At 40.6% G+C, this 23204-nt stretch overlaps 3 protein-coding genes across 6 annotated transcripts in view; all 3 read left to right on the top strand.

Moving 5' to 3' along the window:
* LOC106811707 overlaps positions 1–9233 on the top strand; it is a 22182-nt gene extending 12949 nt beyond the window's left edge. For all 3 annotated transcript variants that reach the window (XM_014815410.1, XM_014815411.1, XM_014815412.1), the window contains 11 exons: positions 401–534; positions 1040–1207; positions 1342–1416; positions 1601–1676; positions 1819–1964; positions 3451–3541; positions 3724–3872; positions 6475–6560; positions 6706–6790; positions 7134–7255; positions 7727–9233. In XM_014815410.1, coding sequence (XP_014670896.1) covers positions 401–534; positions 1040–1207; positions 1342–1416; positions 1601–1676; positions 1819–1964; positions 3451–3541; positions 3724–3872; positions 6475–6560; positions 6706–6790; positions 7134–7255; positions 7727–8033 — 1439 coding nt within the window. In that variant the 3' untranslated portion in view covers positions 8034–9233. The remainder of the gene's footprint in view (positions 1–400; positions 535–1039; positions 1208–1341; positions 1417–1600; positions 1677–1818; positions 1965–3450; positions 3542–3723; positions 3873–6474; positions 6561–6705; positions 6791–7133; positions 7256–7726) is intronic.
* On the top strand, positions 5347–19491 carry LOC106811709 (zinc finger protein 628-like). Of its 2 annotated transcripts, none has more exons than XM_014815413.1 (3): positions 5347–5514; positions 14233–14376; positions 16364–19491. In XM_014815413.1, the coding sequence occupies exons 2-3, from the start codon at positions 14233–14235 to the stop codon at positions 18569–18571; spliced, it is 2352 nt and encodes a 783-aa protein (XP_014670899.1). In that variant the 5' UTR covers positions 5347–5514; the 3' UTR covers positions 18572–19491. The 2 variants fall into 2 exon arrangements, with proteins under 2 accessions (XP_014670899.1, XP_014670900.1); XM_014815414.1 differs by lacking the exon at positions 5347–5514 and adding an exon at positions 5890–5947.
* A 3445-nt stretch (positions 19492–22936) lies between these two features.
* Positions 22937–23204, top strand: part of LOC106811710 (peptidyl-prolyl cis-trans isomerase FKBP8-like) — a 31843-nt gene continuing 31575 nt past the window's right edge. Inside the window, exon 1 of the mRNA XM_014815415.1 lies at positions 22937–23110. Within this exon, the coding sequence (XP_014670901.1) occupies positions 22984–23110 (127 nt within the window). The 5' untranslated portion in view covers positions 22937–22983. The remainder of the gene's footprint in view (positions 23111–23204) is intronic.

Genomic DNA, 23204 nt, shown 5'->3' with positions numbered 1-23204 from the left:
GGCCAACATAAATAAGGGCCCTTATTGATACTTATTTTAGCTCATCTGACATGTCAGATGCAGCTTGTAGATCGCATGATGTCCGTGCGTCCGTGCGTCAACAGTTGGCACAAATCTTAACCGCTCTGACGTTTAACTTTACCTGCCTTCTACGTCCTTACAGAGATATTCCATTCATACTAGATCACGGGGGATACATGTAGTTGGCGACAACTGCTCGTTTCTAGTTTTATGATGTTATGAACTCCGTCTGAGTATCACGTAAATATCTGCGGCTGTCGTAGTAATCTGGGGCAATATATTATGTGGTACTGTTATATGGTTGTGTATATATTATTGTTACTGCAAAACAATCAAGAGAGTGAGGGCAAAAATAATTCGTTATCTGTTCTTATTTCAGACATTTGCATCTCATGTTGTCAAGGAGAAGTAATGTTGGTAGACCAGCATCCTCTTTTCCATGGTGGTGTATGCCAAGCTTGTAAGGAGGAACTTCTTGAGACCCTCCTTGCACATGGAGATGATTCAGCCAATGTAATCCAGTGCCTTAATATTTGTAGCGACTAGATGGTGACTTGCATTATCAGATATTGCATTTTTATGGGTGGGTCACATATAACCAAGTAATCATGCACTGAATTGATGCGTGTTTGTGATGTAAGTAATTTACACAGATGTTGGATAATCAAATTTTAGATGTGTAGCTTTGGTGATGTCAAATTGTTGAAACCAATAGGAATTACAATGGAACCCCGAGTTAATGCGATTTCGGATATAATGCGATGAGTCGTTGGACCCCCTTTTTTTGTTCTTATATAGCCACGTATCTATAACCCCAATTTAGTGCGACCCCGCTTTTTTCGCGATGACATTTTATGGACTCCAACCATTGCGTTATAACGGGTCTGCACTGTACTTATTGCATTCAGCATGAAATTTAAGGGGTAATACCATGTGAAAGAAAACTGCACAGAATTTCTGGGAACAACTAATAATAATAATAGTAATAATGTCACACAGCTGCAACAAATCTTTGCAGGTGTACTGCGTGGTGTGTGGATATGCAGGAGAACTGTACGTTTGTGATAACTTTGAATGCAGCCGAGTGTATTGCCTCAGCTGCATAGAAGTTCTCATAGGAGATGCACATGCAGAGACTGTGCGCAGTGCATCACCATGGAGTTGCTTTATGTGTGAAGATGTACAGGTATAGCTTCTCTAGCTTCTGATAACGATGTATGATTAGTCTTAAAACAGTTTCTTTACATATGATTTTTACAGTGAAGCATTGTGTTATGAGGTGGTGTTATTTATACATTTCTGTTTCTTGAATATGAGCAGGAAGGTTTGTTGCATCCTAGAAGTGACTGGCAACAGAGGCTTGTGAAGTTTTTCCAAGTAGAGACACATGTTATGGTAAGGTGTTGGTGTCCAGACAGTGATGATTTGGAAATGACGTTGGTTTCACTTTCATTGTTTATTAGAACCTAATTCAACTAATCTAAACCATTCTGACATGTAGTAAGTGTTTTTAATTTTTTAAGTGTAGTAATATGTTATTCCTAATAAACAACGTTAAAGTGTAAATATATTTTTACAGGGAGAAATTGATCCAAGCTGTTTTGTCGAGAAGCGACCAATCAGAGTTCTCTCTCTTTTTGATGGCATTGGAACTGGTAATATATAGTATACTGAAATATCTGGATTTAATTTCAATTGCTACATATTTAATAAATACTACATAATTGTTGCTTTCTGTACAATGTGTGTCTATGTATGTTGGTGCCATATGCTATAATTCTTTTCATTTTTATTAAGGCAAGTTTGCACTGGATCAACTAGGGTTGGAAGTTGAGACATACTTTGCCAGTGAAGTTGACCAGGATGCTGTGAATGTCGTATCAATTCATTACGGCAATAAAGTGCAACAGATTGGAGACATCAGCTCTATTCCATCATGCAAGGTGGGCTAGCTAGTTGCTGTGCTGCCACTAGTAGCCAGTCTTGATTACTATATAGGCTCACAGTGTAGCCATGGAGTAAATATCATATTGACATTGACTGGCTTCCATCTGAATAATATAAGGCTACAGATATCTTGCCTGGTACTCGTGTTTACAGTTCTCTTTATTGTGACTGGAAATCCAATTGATTTTCACACTTTCAACGGGTGTATTTAATTTGTCCTGTAATTGTGTTTTGAGCTCATCTGACGTAGTCAGATGCAGATTGTAGAATCGCATGATTGTGCGTCCGTGCTTGCGTCTGTCCGTCATCAGTTGGGCACAAATCTTAACCGCTAGACGTACGGTCACGATATTCGGGACGTGGTGGGTGGGGGGGGGAGGGTTGTGAAAAGGACTCGGGATGACAAATTTGGGGGTCAAGGGTCAAAAGTCAATGATGTGTAAACGGAGGGGGAATATTTCCCCCTTAACTTAAGGTATAGGAGGAAATACGGAATTGCGGCACAAATCTGAACGGCTCGACCTAGGCTCGTGATAGTCGGTGTAAAGCATCATGGTAGGAAAAGCCATCACTGTGCCGAAATTAGAGGTCACAGGTCAAAGGTCAATGGGGCACAGGGCAGATTTTAGGCATTTTCTGAGGACATGGTCTGACGGAGCGATTGAAAAACTTTTTTGTTTCAGCGATGACCTAGCATTTTTATGGCTTTATTGAAAGGACCATGAAATGTACTTTCTGCTGACATGCGAAGAGTAAGTGTAGGATAACATTTTGACCCTCAAGAGGAGGGTTAAACATGGATTTGTTTACTGTTAGAAAGAACTTGACTGCCGGGTTTGCTAGTAGAATCTATACATGCCTGGATGTATGAGGCTACAATGTCACAGTGAAATTTCAAAAGCTAAATTTGGTTGAAGAAGGTTTATGCTCTTTAAATCGCATAATTTCGATGGCATTCTGTACTGTCAGTGTGTTACATGTAACGTATATTCCACTGCAATTGGCCACTGCCAGTGCATGTGGTGGTAATAGTACTGTGTAGTTTTTTTCTGCATTAATTAGTTACAGGTGGCAGCTCTCTATTTCAGCTTGTAGGCTTGCGTAGGTAAATGGATGAGTGCTTACCTATTCTGTCTTGCAAATAGTTGTTGCTACTACGTACGGTGGGAGCTTCCATCTTTAATCTTAAGACACTTAAACGTACGCGCCATCTCGTGGCAACTTTCATAACGATCCCAACGAACATTCTTTTGAGAAGGTTCCTGATACCATCCCTGTGCCTTCCACTGTTTCGGCGTGTATGTGAACACATTTGGGACTAACAGGGTTTACTAGAATCCCACCACTCTACCACAGAGTCACCGCAGTAGACGTTAGATGAGCGCTGTCGCTCCGCGGCACTTGTATACATTTAGAGTGCCACCAATAGCTCAGTGTGGTTAGGAATGTTGAAAGGTATATTCGTTACTATTTTATGCACAGATTGCATCACTATGCCCAATTGACCTTCTAATCGGTGGATCACCATGCAATGACCTCTCTCTTGTGAATCCATCTCGCAAGGGTATATATGGTATGTGGGATATCTTCTGGTAGTCTTTTCATAGAAATGTTAAATTGTCATTGTAGTGAAAGTACTTTATCATTGGAATATAAACGTGTATCACATGGCTGTTAAAGTCAAAACAATTGATGTTAGTGAAAGAATATACAGTCGTAGATCTGTTAATTAATATGAGTGTTGGCTTTGAGCAGGAGGTTCAGGAGTACTGTTCTTCGAGTTCTATCGGATACTAAAGTGCATCCAGCAGAGTAACCCATCAAATCGCCATCTGTTCTGGCTGTATGAAAACGTAGTGACAATGCCAGCAGACTGCAAAGCAACCATATCTAAGTTTCTGGAGGTACTGTAGTTATAGATGTAGTTGCGTGCCGTGTGGCTTGTACATGTTTTCGGTTGTGCGGTGTGATTCCAAATTGGCTACTGTTCACTGGTTAACATGATCTGGATCCATATGTGTTTAAAGGGATACATTTCTCTAGGTTCTTCAGATATTTTCAGCTAAGATCAATAGGTTACAATTACGCTTCATAAAAAGTTTTATGGTTCAATATTTATTAGAGATATTTTTTTTTAATGTTTTAAAGCTGACGGCTATACCATTGCTTACAACGACGTTGGCGCCACTGGCAGCGCGCCCACTGAAAAAGTTGCGCAAAGCAACGTTTCGGCTGCAGGCTACAGACCGAGGGTGTTGCTTATTTATTAATTTAAAAGCAGAAGGATTGCAATATCTTATAAACGACATAGTTTCAGTTATAATATGGATAAATTTGTCCTAAAATTAATATCGTTCGGTTAAATAGCTTTTAGGTATAAATATAATTGCAATTTTGTGATTAGCCATCGGTCTCTAACGTGCAAAATAAATTTGCAAATGCGCAACTTTTTCAGGTTGGCAGCATGGTCGCGGGTGTCATGTCAGCGCCCAAAAATAAAGATTTTGAAATTCAATGTTGTTTTATGACAAACGTGAATGTGTAATTATAGACATTTATAGGTATGTGCTATTATTTATAAATCTACTATCATAATATATTCTCAACTTCTAGAGGAAAGTATCCCTTTAAATAAATTGCATACCTTAATCCATCACTGGTAATAATCACAGGTTGTATAGCTATAAGTATAACTGAGAATTCTGAGTAATCATGCGTTTATAATAGGGTCTTTTCACCTTGAGCACAATTTATTAGCTCATCTGACATAGTGAGATGCAGCTTGTAGAATCGCATGAGCGTGCGTCCTTGCGTCCGTCAACAGTTGGGCACAAATCTAAACGGCTCGACGTACGTATTCGAAAGTCGGGATGTAGGGGGCAATCCGAAAACGAGTTGGGATGTTGAAGCTGAGGGTCAAAGGTCAAGGGGTGTAAAAGAAGGGGGAACATTCCCTCCTTAACTTAAGGTATAGGGAGGAAATGCAGAATTGTTGACCAGCTAGGGTACGTTCCGGTATACCGGACCGTACACAGGGTACATTCCGGCAGTACCCTGGGGACATAGACCCTATGAGCAAAAATATAGCCTTGTTATAGGTTATCCCAAAGCGCCTGTATTGATATTTATCAATATAGGCTCTTTGGTTATCCTCTAAATTACATGTCAGGGTTTTCAGTGTTGTCTAACGTACGTCTCATTCACTGATATCTATTATACTAACGTTAGTATAGTAGAGATCAGTGGCCTCATTGCAGTCTGCAGATTCAATCTGAGATTGATTTTAGTGGTTATCGGCTGCTCTGGTGTTTAGTGCAGCCATTTGTGATTGGACTATGTATAAACTCGGCAATAACGTGATTGGTCGATAAGGTTGACGATGTGATATCGTCCATCATCCATCTATATCTTCTTTGTTGTTAATTTTTCTGAATCGTCTGAAAGAAGTATAGCTATTATTGATATCTTTAAACGAATGTTATACGTGTAGGAATTCTACTTAAACATTGCCGATACTAGCAAATTTCCAACGGATGTACGACAAAGGTACATTACATGGTATTAATGGCGAAGAGATCGAGAATACTAGTATCATCTATGACACTGACTGTTGAAGGCCTAGTAGTAGTACTAGTAGTAGTAGGACTACTACTAGGACCTACTACTACTACTACTAGTACTAGTACTACTGGGCCAGTACTACTAGTAGTAGTACTAGTAGTAACTTAGTATCATTCAGTATGATGGTGCAGTCGACACCGACAAGTACGAGAACATAACATAACATATTGCGGAAAATCGCTCCCAACGCGTTTCCCGTTGCTATTGGCAGTAATAAGTACGGGGTATTGCATTGCCTTGGCCTTGGCTTCAATTACTGAATTAGGGGCCTATAGTCCTACTGGCTATATTATTCCGTACGGGTTCCAACGCAACGGGAAATCTGCTGGCTGCATGTTTATTACATAAATTGTTTACGGTGATTAAGACACAGGCCCTTGGAGGCTCAAGTTTCAAGAAGAGTAAAAGAGCGATGCCTCCAAGGGTGCAAATCCACTTTAGGCACCTTAGGTATCACAAAGTGATGCACAGATTTCTGTGTATCATCAACTGATGCACAGACTTTCCGTATATCAAGGAATGATGCAAAATATTAAATATTGTAAGATCGACTTGCTACCGATGCTTTACCGCTGTCTGCAGCGCACACACTCGTGTTTTACGTACGCACAACATTTTCACGCAGTTAATGTTATGGAGGCAGTGGGTTGTGTAGAACCAGTGGGTTCGTTGTCATGCCACCGTGACGTCACACTTCGGTACTCTATTGACAAACACAATTGGTGATCTCAGTACAGATCAAACATGTCAAACATGTCAGATATAGCAATCCTCACCTCAATGAAGCTATAATTGCTAGTTTTTAACTCTATTTACTAATATTGATTACTTAATGGCTAACATATCGTGTAGTGATTTGCTAAGTAAAAGTTCCTTTCATTACAGTGTGAACCAGCCATGTGGGATGCACAGTTGTTCTCAGCTCAGAAAAGAGCGAGATATTTCTGGGGAAACATTCCTGGCCTGTACAGGTACGTAAATTTTTTTAACTGTAATGAGTGCATATGAGCGTGAGTAGATACCTTTTCAGTGTATTTTGACAGAAGTTAATTATCATTGCGTTGTTGATGAAAATATTTAACATGTGCACGTGTGTTACAATTAATATGGTTTCAGTCATGCTCCCCTTCACGTGGAGGAGAGAGGAGAAGCGAGCAGCATCAGTGAAATATTAACGTCCAGCTGTAACAGAAAAGCTGTGGTATGAATTCTGGAAAATTAATCTCTGTGGCTGTATAGGGTGTATATTAACTACTAAGATTCAATCGAGGGTACATAATAGATAATAGATAATACATGATAGAATAAAAAAAAACCTGAACTTAACATTACCTTAAACAATACATTAGGTTTGTGTCTGATTGTTTTCCTGGCAGATATCCTGCGTGTCTGGTTGGCGCTATCTGTACAGGCTCTAGTGAACTCGGCATCAGAATTGATGTACAACCAACTCGGGACAATGAAATACGATATCAAACCCACGCCTAATCATAATTATGATAGAACCTGGTTTACCATTAACTTACTGCATGGTTTTTGTACAGGTTAAAAAAGTGAGGACAATTACCACGAGGCCTAACTCTCTACGACAGGGCAAACAAGAAAAGCTATTCCCTGTGCAGATGAATGGTGTCGGTGATACACTATGGAGTACTGAGCTGGAGAGGTAAGTGTCACCATTCATCAGCCATGTTCAGACTAGCCCTGGTTTTCAACCGAAATGAAATCAAGGTTTAAAAAAAACTAGTTTTAAGAGGAATTTTATTCCTCAATTATAATGGCAAAGACAAAATAAACTAATAGTGCTCTTGGTTTTGATTCAATAGCAATAGCACCATGCACAAAATATGGGTGGTCAACACACATAACATGAGGGTTTAATATGAGTTGGTCTCTATCGCAAAGTCAAAGAATCAATTCAAACAAATGACAAACCATATAGATCTAATGAGTTTTCTCAGAAACTACTCGATGCTCATTGAAAAGCAAGTTGATTGAAAACAGGGATGACAGCTGGATGAGGTAGCATGAGTAGCATGAGCAAACTTTGGCTCTGAATTTGCTTTGATTAGGGACTGGTGCGATTCAGTTCCTTTCTTTGATATATCTATTGTGACATTTTAATGTATTTTAACAGATTGTTTGGATTCCCGGATCATTACACAGATGTTGGCAATCTTTCTGTGGGTCAAAGACAGAAGCTATTGGGGAAAGCATGGAGTGTTCCTGTGATTCATCATCTGTTAAAGCCAATAGCTAAGTTCTATATGTCTACAGAACAAAGTGATATAATGGCAACCAGTGATACAGCCATGGAGCAGCAGTCCAGTGACATCTCTGTCCCAACAAGCAGTGGGAACTCTGTACTCTCGCCATTGAGTAACACTGCTGTTGCAGCAGCAAGCACGTATGAAGTGGAGAAACCACCAACAGATTCACTATAGTCCCATCAACGAGTAGTTATACAGTAGGGCAACCATCAACAGATTTACTAGTCCCATATCAACGACTAGTTATAGAGTAGGGCAACCAGTAACAGATTTACTAGTCCCATCAACGAGTGCAGTTCACTATAGTCTCATATCGACGTGTAGTTATAGAGTAGGGCAACCAGTAACGGATTTACTAGCCACATCAACGAGTGGGTGTGAGTCGGAACAACTACCAACGTATTCACTATTCCCAGTAGCAAGTGCTTATGAATTGGAGCAACCACCAATGGATTCACCAGGCCCAACGACATGTAACACCTTGTCAGAACTCTTCTCAGAATAATTATTCATATACAGGTACAAGATACTTTGGAGCAAGTTAATTATAACCTATTGTTTTTGTAATTGTTAAAGTGTAATTATGAGTGAGGTTACAAAGATACCTTTAAATATTTCTTTACAACATAATGTATATGACAACTATTTATACTACATAATTGTTCCGTTTTTATTCATATTTTGGAAAAGGTTACTTAAATAATGGTGTTTTGTGGCAACCATGTGTCCGAATAGATAATTTGTTTCTAATCCTGATTAAAAATTACCTCGAAGCCCTTCTTTACAGGCGCATAGGAGAAAATACGTTAGAGACACTTATCGTATCTATAAAAACAGTGATCAAGAAAGATTACAATAGTGGTAAATGTGAGTGGCTATAACATGTTTACTACTATAACTATAAGCTATAGTTGTTTTAATTGTATGTTTTTGTTTGGTTTATCAGTTTTCATGACGTTTTTTGGCATTAGTTTCCTTTTCATGTTTGCTATTTTGCCACGTATTTGAACAGTGTGATTTATATACCATGTAGAGCAGCAATATACATGGGTTTGATGTTACCAGGACCCATTTATATATTATATTACCCATATACCCCATTATTATACTATAATAAAGTGCAGTTTTTGATACTATAAACGTAAGTATACTTGTGCAAATATAGTAATTTGGTTTATATGACTGCTGATTGGTGGCATGGTGCATTATTCTGTAAAATCTGAGGTCATGACTGACATTTAGCATTTTGTCTAGATATTTAGGTATTACAAACTTGTAGATTGACATTTTCAAACAAAACCAGTTGTCCTTGTCAGTGTTATTTTATGTGCATTTATGCTGTTTTTTATGTTTAAAATAAAAACTTATTTATTATTTTACCTGTACAGTACTTATAATATGTACGTGTGTTGGGGTGGTTTTTCGCTCACCTTGACATCGTCAAGCTGAGCTATTGCCATGGGTCGTCGGCCGTCGTATGTCCGTCAACATTTGGCTACGGTCAACGATAACTCAGGAACCATTTGACCCACATGTTTGAAATTGGGTACAGTTGTTGCTGCTATGCTCCCATATTAAACGTCCTGTTTTGGAGCACGCCAGTCGACGTACTTTCGAGCCACGGCAATTTTTTGGCAAAAATGGGAATTGCCATTAGTCAGTTCAGGTTCAACGGATTTTGCTCATTTTTGGTATGTGAGTGAATAAGGGCTAGGGGTTTTGATATTTAATAAAAAAATTATGCAAATAAGGTAGGGTTTTACAATTATATATATAGCATATTTTATAGACATGCAGATAACAAACAGTCTGTGGTGTCACACTCGTCTGGTTCGTTTTACAAGATTTCATTGACAATTAAGGGTAATGCCATCTTTGATTATTGATGACACTTGCGCGCGCCATTTGCGGCAACTGCTTTTGCTATTAGAGCCCCTTCCACCCGCCCCCTCCCTCCACTCTACCCCCAACACCACCACCGCTACGCTCGCGCTCGACGCATATCCATGATAACATGTTAATATAGCGAAGTCATTAAAGTTACACAGCTGTATCTTTATTGCTGTACTACCGGTATATAGTAACCCCAGGGGGGCAAAAAGGTCTCGGGATGTCGAATTTAGGGGGTCAACGGTCAAAGGTCAAGATGTGTCAATGGAGGGGGAATATTTTCCCCTTAACTTAAGGTTTTTGGAGGAAATACGGAATTGCGGCCCAAATCTCAACGGCTCGACCTACGCTCTTAATATTCGATGTATAGTGTGATGGGGAGGAAACCCATCACCAGCGCGAAATTGGAGGTCACAAGTCAAAGGGCAGTGTGGGAAAGGTCAGATATCAGACATTTTCTGAGGACGTGGTCTAACGGACCGAGTGCAAAACTTTTTTGTTTCAGCGCTGACCTACCGTTTTTATCACTTTATTGAAAGGACCATGAAATCTACTTTCTGCTGACGTGCGAACAATAAGTGTCTGATAACCTTTTGACCCTCAAGAGGAGGGTTAAACATGGATTTGTTGACTGTTAACAAAGGACTGAACTGCTTTTGCTATTAGAGCCCTCCCCCCACCACCACCCACTACGCTCGCGTTCGACGCATATCCATGATGACATGTTAATATAGCAAAGTCATTAAAGTTACACAGCTGTATCTTTATTACTGTACTACCAGTAGGTATAGCAAAGCCTATCATAGATTTTAGATCTGTATTAGTAGTATCAGGAGTAAGATAATATAGGAGGAGTATGACACTCCAAAATACGTGAAATTCAACATTTAATTGCTTGCCTAATTTTACCGATGATATATTACGTGCAACTCGATAAAAATTACATCTAAATTAGCGTTGGACATCCACCTCTCACTCAAACTTTACTTAGTTTCCATACCTCTTCTTATTATGGAGATATAGCTTTGAACGTCACACATCGTTCATAGCTTTTGACTACTAGACTAGGCTTGTGGCTTAGCTTTCCTCGCCTTCCTAACTGTTGTTATGCAGTGTGAGGAATGGTCTCTTGTCTGTTCACATTAAGAATGCCCCCTAGTTGATGATACACAGAAATCTGTGCATCACTTCGTGATACCTAAGGTGCCTAAAGTGGATTTGCACCGCCTCCAAGGCCTGGTAAAAAGGCGAAGCGGTTCGTTCGCTTCGCTCGTTTACCACAGGCCGTTGGAGGCTTTGCTCGCTTCTCTCTTTTACTCTTCTTGAAACTTGAGCCTCTAAAGGCCTGTGATTAAGCACACCAATTTTGAAAAGAAAAGTTCTGTATGAAGACATCGTATTGTATTGAAAGTCTCTTATCCCGAGTTTACTTGTTATAATTTACATGACGTCAACCAGTCGTAGAGCCTGGTCGGGCTAGTTTTTTCCCAGGCCTTTAATTTTTATGCCGGCAACGCTGAAAGTGGTTTAAAATGTCCCATAAATCCTTGATTTGTAGCAATTTCCTTATTGACGCACATTAATTTCTGGTTCTGTGTACTCCTTTGACATTCCCAGCACAGTGATGCTGTTTTCGTAGCTCTAGCTATTGCTCATGCTACACGTAGAGTAGGGCTACCCCTGTAACTCAAGGGGCTACACAGGTCTAGGTACTTTTTTTTATAGGTTGATGTATATGCGTCTCCGACAAGGCCGTACACAGGAAATTTTCTGTAGGGGGGCAAATACGCAGGACATTTTCTGTAGGGGGGGCAAAGGTACTCCCCACGCCCTCTATTGCCCTATTTGTCCCATTAAAAGGCATACTCTGAAAATCTCTAGGGGGGGCAACTGCCCCTGCTGCCCCCCTGCTGCGTACGGCCCTGGCTCTCCGAACTGATCTAGTGTATGTACCTTTGTATTAGTGCTGCTTAAAATCAGCGATAAATTGCATTCAGAAATTCTTGTGGTGAACCCTGAGTTGGGAGTATATTTATATCAAGGGTGTATTAAGAAGGAGAGCTTACAATGGTGAAATGCAAAAACCATGTGAACTGCGAAGAGCGCCTTCGTGGCCCAGTGGTTAGGCCACGTATACTGTCTGTTATGTCTCCGTCGTAAGAACTATAACATTTATTGTATAGGTTTAATGCTGGTTTAATAACTCAACACACAGGTTACAACTTAAACACGGCATCACAGCCAGCGAGGCTGGAGCTGCCACAAACGTCTACGCGTAGCTCGCGCTGCTAGCAAGTGCCAGCACAAAGAACCGTTACGCACACCTGCTGCGTTGTCGAATGACTTACTGACTCGAAGCCATTTATGCAGACAGCTTGTGCCGTGAAAACAACTTAATAACATAGCGTGATTCGTATCACTGTCCACTGAAGGATGTGAGTTCAAACCCTGGCCGGGGCAGTGAATTTTCTCAAGGTGTAAAAACCTGGCTCTCAACATTGGAGACTGTGAATCTCCCGTGGCTCGGATGACCACATAAAATGGCGGTCCTGTCTCCAGTAATACTAAGGCCAATAGGGACATAAAAGAACCACTGAGGGCTCCAAAAAACTCTGGCTATGAACACCCTCAGTGCCATTCGGCTAAAAAGGCTAACTACCTGGCTTTACCCAAGCTAGGTCACACCTTCTGGCTAGCTATAGTCCTGGACGTTTATTCCTTACGGAATGTCCCTGCGTTATTATCCACGTAACCGTTGGCTATGCAGTAAACTATCCAGATCCATGTTGTAGTTTTGAACAATGAAATTAGTAAACTTGACGAGTTTTATTTTGATAATTCTTTGCTGTATTATTATTCAGCTGTCCCTTGATAATGTAAAACCAACCGCTTGTTCCTACGATGTCCCTACGCTGAGATAATGAGCGGTGAAAATCTGGTATTTTTGCCGAAAACCGACTCGAGATACGTAGTGGCTGCGACTGTCTCTCGTTTTGTGCAAGGAGCTACATATAACATATATGTAACATGGTATATGTAGCTCCTTGGTTTTGTGGACTGTATGTTGCTTCCAGTCGCCGCTGTGTAGTGCTGACTCGATACGTTATTACTACAGCGTTACTACATCCAGCGTAAGGGGCGGGTCATCACCATGGCGATAAATAACGACGTTTTTGTGGAGTAATGGCTGCGTCCATGACTGGAAATGCGGGAAAAGATAGTAAAAGGAAAATAAATTTTATTGTCAATGAATGACGGAAACACGCGAGGTTTCCCGAAGCTATCACCAGAACGAGAGACAGTCGCAGCCATTACGTATCTCGAGTCGGTTTTCGGCGAAAATACCAGATTTTCACCGCTCATTATCTCAGCGTGGGGGTATCGTAGGGACAAGCGGTTTGTTTTATATTAGCAAGGTAGGAGAGCTGATCAATAATACCGCAAAGAATCATCAAAATAAAACGGGAAAAGTTTATTAATTCGACTAATACTGCAGCATGGTTTCAACATTTCACCGTTGTACGCTCTCCTTAATACGCTCTTGTTTATATGTATATAGAACTGTTAATGTCTAGTAACAATTATTAATGAAAGCCTACACAAATAGAGGTTTTGAAATGGGTTGGTTGTAGTGGGTTTTGTGTGGCAGTGGCACCTTTCTATTTTACTAATCTTATAAACCTCCTACTCAAAATTACATAGATGTGTCATGTACCACAATATTGACTCTAAATTAGTACTTAGTACCAGTGCTTCATCTGCCAAATATAAAAACCAAACAAGTTTCTGATGCTCAACTCATTATACACAGCGTCAGAAACCCACTTTGAATTTGATGTTCAAAACAAATAACCATGTCAAGGGAAATGAATGATATTTTCTATGAGCGGGTAATGCTAAAAAAATTGTTAAATTGTGTTGATTTCATCATATCACGTTTTAGCACTATTTTCACGATCTTGGTCGTGATATGGCGGTGTGAGATAAAAAATTATGTTATTTAGACCTCAATTACGCAAGTTAACGGTTGTGAGTCGGAACAATTTCACGGTTTGAACAGTAAGCAGAGACCAGTTTGGTAAGGCCATTAATTTCTAGTTGGCTACTTACATAGTTGAGTTACAAAATGCAGTATTTAATTTGACTTTGTTACTTTTGGCTATTGTTATAATGTATTTGTTCTTACTTAACCAACATTGAATTAACTATCCCAGTTTAATAGCTTAAAATGTATAAATAGTATCTATAGCTTGCAACCAAAATGCAAGGGTAAAGACATTTAAAAATATAGACTGATCTTTCAGCATAATTGGTTTTGGTTCCGACGGGTGTAGCAAAATTATACAATAGTTGTTTTGTTGTACAGTTTATACTACAGAAGTGCTAAACCTTGGTCTTCATTGGATACATGGAGTACTGAGTAGGTATCCTGAATCTTGTTGTCAACTATAAACGTACCTGTATAATCGGCTTCCACTTCCAGATGCCACATTACATGCCAGTAGATGCGAAGGTTGAACACATCGCTGAGAGTGCAACTGTGATGTACTATCGATGTAGTGCTTGCTGTGAGTGCTTCTTTTCTGAAGCTGGCTTTATCGATCATGCAAGACAAGTTCATTGCAAGGTAAGGTACAAATTTACTGAATGGTATTTGCAGATAAATTTTTGCCGATCATTTCTGTCATAAACATTTTAGCTTTGTCTAAGTGCAGGGTGAAAAACTGATAATTGGAGGCACTGGTTCAGCAGGACCAGTGCCTCTGAGGAAGTACTGGTTCTGGTCAGTAGGCACTGGCCTAGGATTTCTGTCGTAGCAAAGTGAATGACTCGGATGTGCGGACATTTTTATAGGGGGGATGGTGCAATTTGGTGATGTGCATTCTAAGGTATTCTTAAAAATTATATTTTTTACTCGTTTCGATACACTGATGCGTAGTAAATCGGACCAAGTCCGCAAGTCGATTTTAAAGATCAGCGATCTCTGAAGACTGCCCATTATTCCTATAAATTATCATATTTTATTACGCGATTGCTGATTGGTCGGTGATGCCCAGTATTATCGAATTAGCATGACCTAGAAAATCGAACACAACAAACCTGGAGAGTTTGTGTACTTCGCATGGACTTTACTTAGGCTTCGGAATTTGACTATTTTTAGTCTATATTTGATTAAATTTACCATTCATTTCATTAGAATAATGTAGTTCAGGTTAGTAGAGAATAACAAAATAATCAGTTTGGTAATTTTGTTATTTCCTGTGCGGCAGCCTAATACTCTTTTTTACGAGAGCTCTTTTTTGATATTGTATGAAAAAAGAGCTCTCGAATTTTTTTTAGCGGAGCCTATTTTAGGCTTGGCCAGAGGCTACTTTTTCATAGCATGATTTTGTTAAAATTTGCATAATTTTGATGCACTGACTCTAATATCATTTCCATCAGCATTCAGCACCAGTATCAGACTATCAGTGTTAAAGAATCGTGAACAAATTACATTCGATCAACATTTTTTTTATCTCATTTCACTCGACTAAGAAACGTAATCACATTCTTATTCAATTTAATTCACACAGACAGACATGCACCTACACAGCACACATAGTCAGGTAACATGACAAAGACAGGAATCAAGAATTATAATCATGGTAATGATGGTATGGTATTTTCAAGTTTCTTTTTTTACTCATTTCTTTCATCTTTCAACTTTCTTTTTACATCGACTGAGCAAGTCAGAACTTCAGAGAGAGTTTTAGTTACTTTGAGTATGTTAAAAAAAACTTGTACTGGAATCTCTAGGAATTCCGGGACCTTCTGGGCAAGGTTTTACTTTCGTTTTTCTCCTCCCCAGTCCACGGTACCCCCATGCATAGATCAATGTTGCCGCACATCCGCAAAGTTACAAGTGCCTATACAGTTTACATTGCTTCTAGATATCTAACTGAATAAAAATAGTCCACTTTCCACATTCCACTTTCCAATAGTCTACATGAAAAGTGACGAATTCAGTTAACAGCTTTGATTACGTGCGTGTCAGGTGTCACTGGTCATGCCCTCACTCCCCACAATTACCCCTGCGATATAAAAACTTATTGTTATGCGGTCATAAAAACCTGGGCTGCACTAATGCCGGTGATGCCGCATTCGATTTCTTAGATTGTCGCGATTTTTTGTTCGTGTGGCGAATCATGCGTTGAGGGAGTTCTAGATGTTTTGGATGCCCCGTCTACGTTGAGAAACGAGTCGTATTATGCGCTCCCGTTTACAAGTCTGTATTTTTTCGCTGTTGTGCCGCGATTATCTAGTCGCCCCGCCGGACCAGCAGACACGAATAAGCAGTCGCCCGGTAGATTTTCTAATCGCCACTGGCGACTGGGCGACCGCTAGTTTCTCACGCTGAAGTGGGTCTATATAAGATATATTTTGTAATATGTGTTGCATGCTACTTATATGTGCATTCCTATACAACTAATGCAAATGATTTGTAGCAAATAGCAATAAAACCCCATGTACAAATAAACATTTCATGTTGTTATTGGGAGAAAATTTAGTTTCTATTGTTTTAGGTAACGTTCTAAAAATCCAAGTAATAAGTTGACCATTTTTTTCTTGACTAGGTTTTAATATGCCAAGGACACAATGCTGATTATGACAGCCAGGCTGCTTCTGATGTTGCAAGACGAGACAACCTGGACGCATCTGCTTCTGATTCTGTAACAACGCAACCATCTACACAATCTCACTCCCCAGAGAACTCTCAGCGTATAGGAGAAAACAGTAGGACATGGTTGGAACCTCTTCTAGAGCAGGTGGGAGACGAATTACACAGAATGTCATCGTGCATCACAACTCAAGATCAGGAAAAATGCGCCGACAGCGATTGCGGTACTGAAGCTCCATCAAGCCGCCTAAATCTAAGCACAAACTTGGCTCCGTTAAGAAGCCTATTGACGTCTGCGAATATGCAGCTGCTTCCAGTGCAGACTGCACCGCGAGTGCTGGGAAGGCTGCCAAAGGCGAACAGAAAGCAGTTCGCCCCGAAAACCTTGATACAGTACACATCGCAACGGCTGGCGCGCGACGCGCAGACGCCGCGGCCTTTCATGAAGAAGTTTTCGCTGAAGGACTGGTCGAACGTGCTGAAGCCGCACAAGTGCCAGGTGTGCAGCGCCGGCTTCCGCACTCCGGCGATGCTGCGCCAGCATCTTGTCGTGCACACAGGCGAGCGGCCTTACAAGTGCAGCATGTGTTCGGCTGCGTTCACGCAGTACAGCAACATGAAGCGACACCGGCGACTCACGCACGACACGGACTCCTGCGTGCTGTGCAGGGTGTGCGGCCGCGCTTTCAGTTCGGCGAAGAGTTTGACGCAGCATCTGAATCACCACAAGACGTACCTGAAGAGCAGGGCTTCATCCAGAGGAGCCGATGCGGCACTGATGAAATCCGGTGCGTTTAGTGGATTGCCGGCTGTGATGATGGGTAGTGAGATTGCCACCAGTAGTGGCTCCCAGAGTCACGCTGATACCAGTTTGGTGAAGGAGCCTTGCAGGCAAGTGGACAAAAATGTAAACGAGATCTCTTCTGTGGCAGTTGCCAGCGAGTACATAAATATGGAGGACATTGACATAGACATGTCCCCATTACCTGTCGACGCTGGCAAAAATCGTCATGGACTGCCCGAGTACGGTGAAGGCGATGGCAATGACCACGAACTGAGGTTTGGACCATTGTTGCAAGCAAGTACCTCCAAGGGGTCACCAGCACAGGAGGCAAAGTCTATAGAGGACAATCCTCCACCGACGACGTTTGAGTGTGGACTGTGCGGTTTCTCCGCCGGCTCGCAACACGGTGTGAAGCTACACATGAGAGTACACACGGGGGAGAAGCCTTACCAGTGCGACATGTGCAGTGAGAGCTTCCGTCATTCCGGCACTCTGATCACCCATCGTCGCACACACACAGGTGAGAAGCCATACACGTGTCACCTGTGCCCCGCCTCATTCACACAACTAAGTAACATGAAGCGGCACGAGCGGCGGCGCCATCTGTACTTGTCGTCCGACACCTTCGGGACTTCGAATAGTGCACAGCATGGCCAGTTACGTATAGACAAGGCAGCAAGGAGAATCGACGAATTCCCTGGTAGCGATACGGAAAATCTGCCAAACGTTGCTGGCGACCCAGAAAGCGAGACAGATTTTCGCGTGGATCACGAGAAAGGACGGACGGAACTGCAGGACCCTCCCCCCACCAAACCACAGTCTGATTTGTTCGAGACGCAGCAAGATGTGCCCGCATATAGATGCAGCAAAATTTCTGGCGAGCCAAGTGTCTGCAGCAGTTTTGAGCAAGATAGCGAGGTTGTCGCTAGCGATTTCGCCACCGAGCAGACTCTGACACAGCCCGTGTACATGCAGGCTGCGCAGCACGTGAGCAGCGTGAGTGGAGGTAGCAACGAGCAGCAGCACGACGCGTCCACGAAGGTGAAGGGCGGCGAGTCGCAAGGTGTTGACAATCCGGACGGAGGCGGCACTGCGCAGGGGCGTCACGGGTGCCTGGTCTGCGGCGAGATCCTTAAGTCTAGCGGCGAATTCGAGGAGCATGTGGCACAGCACGCCAAGCAGAATTCTGCAGCGGCGCCGGTTATGAAGCAGTTCAAATGCGAGTTCTGTCCCGCGACCTTCCGCCGCTCACGCAATCTGGCCGATCATCGGCGCACTCATACGGGTGAAAGACCGTTCCAGTGTAACCTGTGCCCGGCTGCATTCACACAGCACAGCAACATGAAAAGACACAAACGGTTCGTGCACAAAACGCAGTGATTGCAAGTTTACCGACGAGTAGATTACATTGCTCTTTCTCTCTCACTGTCCCTTTTTTTCGTTTGTGCACTCTTCTCATTCCTCGTCTCAGTTGCGCTCTCCGTCTCTCTTTGCTAATTTTCTTCCTCATTCTCTCTGCCTTTATATACAACCATGAGTCAATAATTTAAAAAGATTTCATGATACAGATTATCTGTTCATCTAGTTTTGTTTTTAGAAACAGTGATGTAGGCGAGTTGTATGTTATAATGTACTTGCATGTGTTAAATGTTGGTTCATATAAGAAATCTTTTGTCTGAATGTACCTCTGTGTAGCAGTGTTAAATGTTACCTGTGGCTGCGACTGTTAGTATACACATAATCGCATCATGAATCACTGTAAAATGCACAAACACATCAATTACATTTTATACTTGTATCTATGTGTGTGTGCGTGTTTGACTGTACGAATAATATGTATAGGTCTATTTCTTGTAAGTGCTGTAGTAATGTGCAGTGAATATATATATACATATTATGTGTGTGTGTGTGTGTGTGTGTGTCTGTGTTAAAGTGTAAATTGGTCAGTTTGTGTAAGTGCCCATAACATACAATAGTCACTGTAGTTACGTCAGCTGTTAAAGTGAATAGCGTCATATTTGATGTATGTAATGTATATGTAATATACAGCAAGTTACACATAAGATACGATAATAAAAGTGACTGGGATGATTTAACCTCATTTTACCTCAAGTAGAACGTGCATATTGATAATTATTTTTACATGAGATAGCTTAATTTATCACAAGAGTCATCGAGTTGGGTTTATATTTTTGCTGACAACACATCAAAACAATTTACCTTTAGTATTCATGTGTCAAGAGCTGGCTGTATACTATGTCTACAGAAATGTAAATAAATATTTACTTTATCCTAATCTATTATCATTGACATTTACTGCGTATTTACATATTAGAGATTTAAATATCAAAATACTATTTACATGGTCGTAAAACGTCCTAATAAATCCACAATGTATAATGATTATTTCACACAAAATTTGAATTTTAACTTCTTGTACCTTTTGTCTCAGTAACTCATGCCACACATACACCCACCCACAAACACTACATCCACATTCCACCATATTCCAGTTATCTAAACATGAGTATGGAAAGGTGCATCAACGTTATCACTTAGATCGTTTCATTTAAGCACACCCTTAACAAAAATCTTTACACTTGCCAGCTGCCATAACGAGTATAATGGATTCAATACAGGACTATATGCACACCTTAATTAATAACGAGACATTCATTCACATAGTGATGCGACTTTCTATATGCAGTCAGCAGATGTTTATAAATAGTAAGGAATTTCCACACACTATCTGCAATGTAAAAACTGGACCATTCATCTGGTAGCCTTTATTTGTGGCAACGGACGAAGAAGTGATTCTATCTGCTTTAAAGTTTATTCTTACAAGAATCATTACCATACGTATAACGAGTGGTCTGCAGGGCCAATGTAACCAATAGCAATAAGTATAACATCCACAATTGTCCACACACCAAGGCCACCAAAGCTGAACAGTTTTCCAATTCCTTCCCGCCAAGACCCAAGGTAGAATCGATCAACGCCAAAGCCTCCCAGGGTTATGCTATAAAAAGAGAGGTGAATCCATGAGTGAGTTAAACTTATTCAAGCTAATCATCCATCATACCTACTAGGGCTGTAACGATCCACCGAAATCGAATCGGATCGCGGGCTTGGACAGTAACTTCTATGAAGCTCTTCTATCTCTTCCCTCGATCCGATCCTCGATATTTTTCTCCGTATTTTCGGTTCCACTTAGATACCACTTTTTCCCTCCAATAGATGCCGGCACTACACTATATACTGTGGAGTGTTACTCACCAATGTTACTCAGCGGCTGTGCAGTGTAGACTCTAGTCTATTCACCATTTAGTATTCATTGGCAATTTCTAATAATTTATTATTGCAAAATAATGAAAATATAAAAAATAAGATAACATTTCAATATTTTGGGAATCGAATCGAGAGGCTAATATCGAGAACCAGATCGAATCGAGAGGCTAATATCGAGAACCAGATCGAATCGAGAGGCTAATATCGAGAACCAGATCGAATCGAGAGGCTTGTGTATCGTTACAGCCCTAATACCTACACACGCACACACCTATACATAAAGCATACAACTGTAACATGTTTATATCAGGTCATAGTTAGATTTGAATTGATTTCCTTTACCAGACACTAATAATTTACAACTACTTATTAGTAGCAACTTCATGATGTTGTTTCAGTTTATAAGATAGTTATCGAGCGCAATTTTGGGTCAATTTGGTAGTATGTTTGCGTGTGTTGATGTAACATGGGTTAAATAATTCCTAATTTCAGTCATTTTTATGCTGGAGTAATCAGTATCATATTTGTTATTAGGTAAGCCTATATTTCACTATATTTTTCCTGATTATGCCCATTATGAGGAAGTTTAATAGAAGGCGTGCAAGTGGAGAATCACTAGTGAACAATTTTGGCAGCTATAAAAAGGATTGGAAAATCTATAGCTAAGACTCACCAGAAACAGGGTCTATATATCAGGGTCAGAATATACAAAACCTGTGCACGCAGATTCCTGACGAACCATGCTCGCTACTGGAAGACGAATTGCACCAAAATATGGTTTACCATGATTAGTGTTACAGACTTAATTATTAGCATACCTTAAAACTAACGCATTTGTCCATCGGTAACCTCCAGTCCAGTTACACAAAACTTTCTTTTTGAATATTCTCTCACCTATAGAAATGAAAATTATACATGAAATATCTTAACTTCGTCAACTGTCACTAATCAAAAATTTGCCCACCTTGTCTTTTTTAATTTTTAAATACATTATTTAGTGAATAGTTTTTCATCAAAATCTCAGTTTACATATAATGCTAGCCGCACACTATACGACCCGAGTGGGATAGGGAGGCTTACGTCTGGATCGGGAAGTCATTTTGGGCCGATTCGAATTTTGAATCGGGAGCGGAGCAGATCGTATAGTGTGCGAGGGCTTACGACGCGACTCGGATAGTGTGCGTGGCCATCCGACCCGCCGCTGAGCACTGAAGAAAATTGACCAATCACAGAGCAGCGCCATGGGAACCACATTCGGTAAAAATGGCGAGGAAACACTCCCAATCCTTAGTACACGCTAAATCCGTTTGGAACGCCACGAGAGCGTCATGGTTAGCGCCGACTTTGAGTCGTACAGTGTGCGGGGGCCTCCCGATCAATCGGCTGCCGAGCGTATAGTGTGCGAGGGCTTACGACTGCGGCCCGAGGAAAATCGTATAGTGTGCGGCTAGCATTAGTAGCAATACACTTCTCCTCAATTATTCTGTATGATTTAAAGCCCCTAATAAATTATGTGAAATTACCAAGAAATATAACCCTTAGTAAAACCTTTCATAATTATATGGATATCTTTAAAATATTTAATAGAAATTCATTTGGCCATTTCCATAAGGCCAAAGTTACTTATTGTATGTATAAATACATTGTTTCTAATATGCAATGGAAGTTCATTTCAAAGAATATTATAACATAAAAACAATAGTGTTCTGATACTGAGTTCTAGTGATAGTGTAATCATGATACTACCTAAGCACATGATATGATCTTTCATAGTACAGTTGCTGACATAGTACTGCCTAGGAGAGGATACAACATGGCAGTTCGTTGTCTCAGTACATGTGTGTTGACTCGGCTCAGTTTGGTAGCAATAGCAACAATTCATCGTAACTGTAAACTTCCGCTCTCCCTGTAAAAGAATAATAACATTTGCAACACAGGTACTGCAGAATTTATGCATAAACATGCCCTCATAGATGCTGCAAGACTATTTTAGTTACTTTAAATCATAATTTAAAATACTTCTACTAGTACAGTGGTCTTCACTTTATCGGGCCAACCCCAGAACCATGAATTTGTACCAATTAAATGGTGAACACATTTCCATGCAGTCACACTTGCCTACTTGCACCTTACACAATTCGCTGTACACAACATATGTCACAATTTTGTAAGCTTATTATGTTCAGAATCTGCTGCAAAACTGACAATTGTCAGTTTGCTTTTAGGTTTAGGATTGTTTTACAACATACAGTTAAAATACTACGCACGACTTAAATGTTACGTTTATAACCGTAACAACAGACCTCAGATGAGCCCAGACGCTCTGCGGCTCTTGTTTGTAATTATGAGATAAAACAAATATAATGCTAGACATGCAGCACTATTTTGTAATGAACTGGCTCTATAATAATCAACCTGCCAAATTTTTATTTTAGCTTATGTGATGGGGTGATTGGGTTTATTGGTTATTGGTACCATTGCAGATTGTAAAACCAGGCTGTGGCATGGAAACACGGCCAGAAAGAGGGTCTCTAGTGAAGCTTTCGTATTCTGGAAAGCTTGATGATGGAACTGAAGTAGACACTTGTGAATGCAAAGAGTTCGTACTTGGGGATGGTGATATGATACATGGTAGGAAATTTTATATGGATTTGTATTACTCCATTCATCCATGATAGTTATGTTGATTTACTTGTTGCCGTAACTAGTGATTCCCCGATAATCG

This window comes from Priapulus caudatus, unplaced genomic scaffold (assembly GCF_000485595.1).
Source record: "Priapulus caudatus unplaced genomic scaffold, Priapulus_caudatus-5.0.1 Scaffold566, whole genome shotgun sequence".
NCBI classification, from domain to species: domain Eukaryota; kingdom Metazoa; phylum Priapulida; class Priapulimorpha; order Priapulimorphida; family Priapulidae; genus Priapulus; species Priapulus caudatus.
This window is presented reverse-complemented; position numbering and strand designations above follow the sequence as displayed.

Excerpts from the sequence above, each read along its gene's own strand:
- LOC106811709 (XM_014815413.1), top strand. The coding sequence starts at position 14,233 with ATGCCACATTACATGCCAGTAGATGCGAAGGTTGAACACATCGCTGAG. Across the intron at positions 14,377-16,363 it reads CAAGACAAGTTCATTGCAAG|GTTTTAATATGCCAAGGACA; the intron begins GTAAGGTACAAA and ends TTTCTTGACTAG.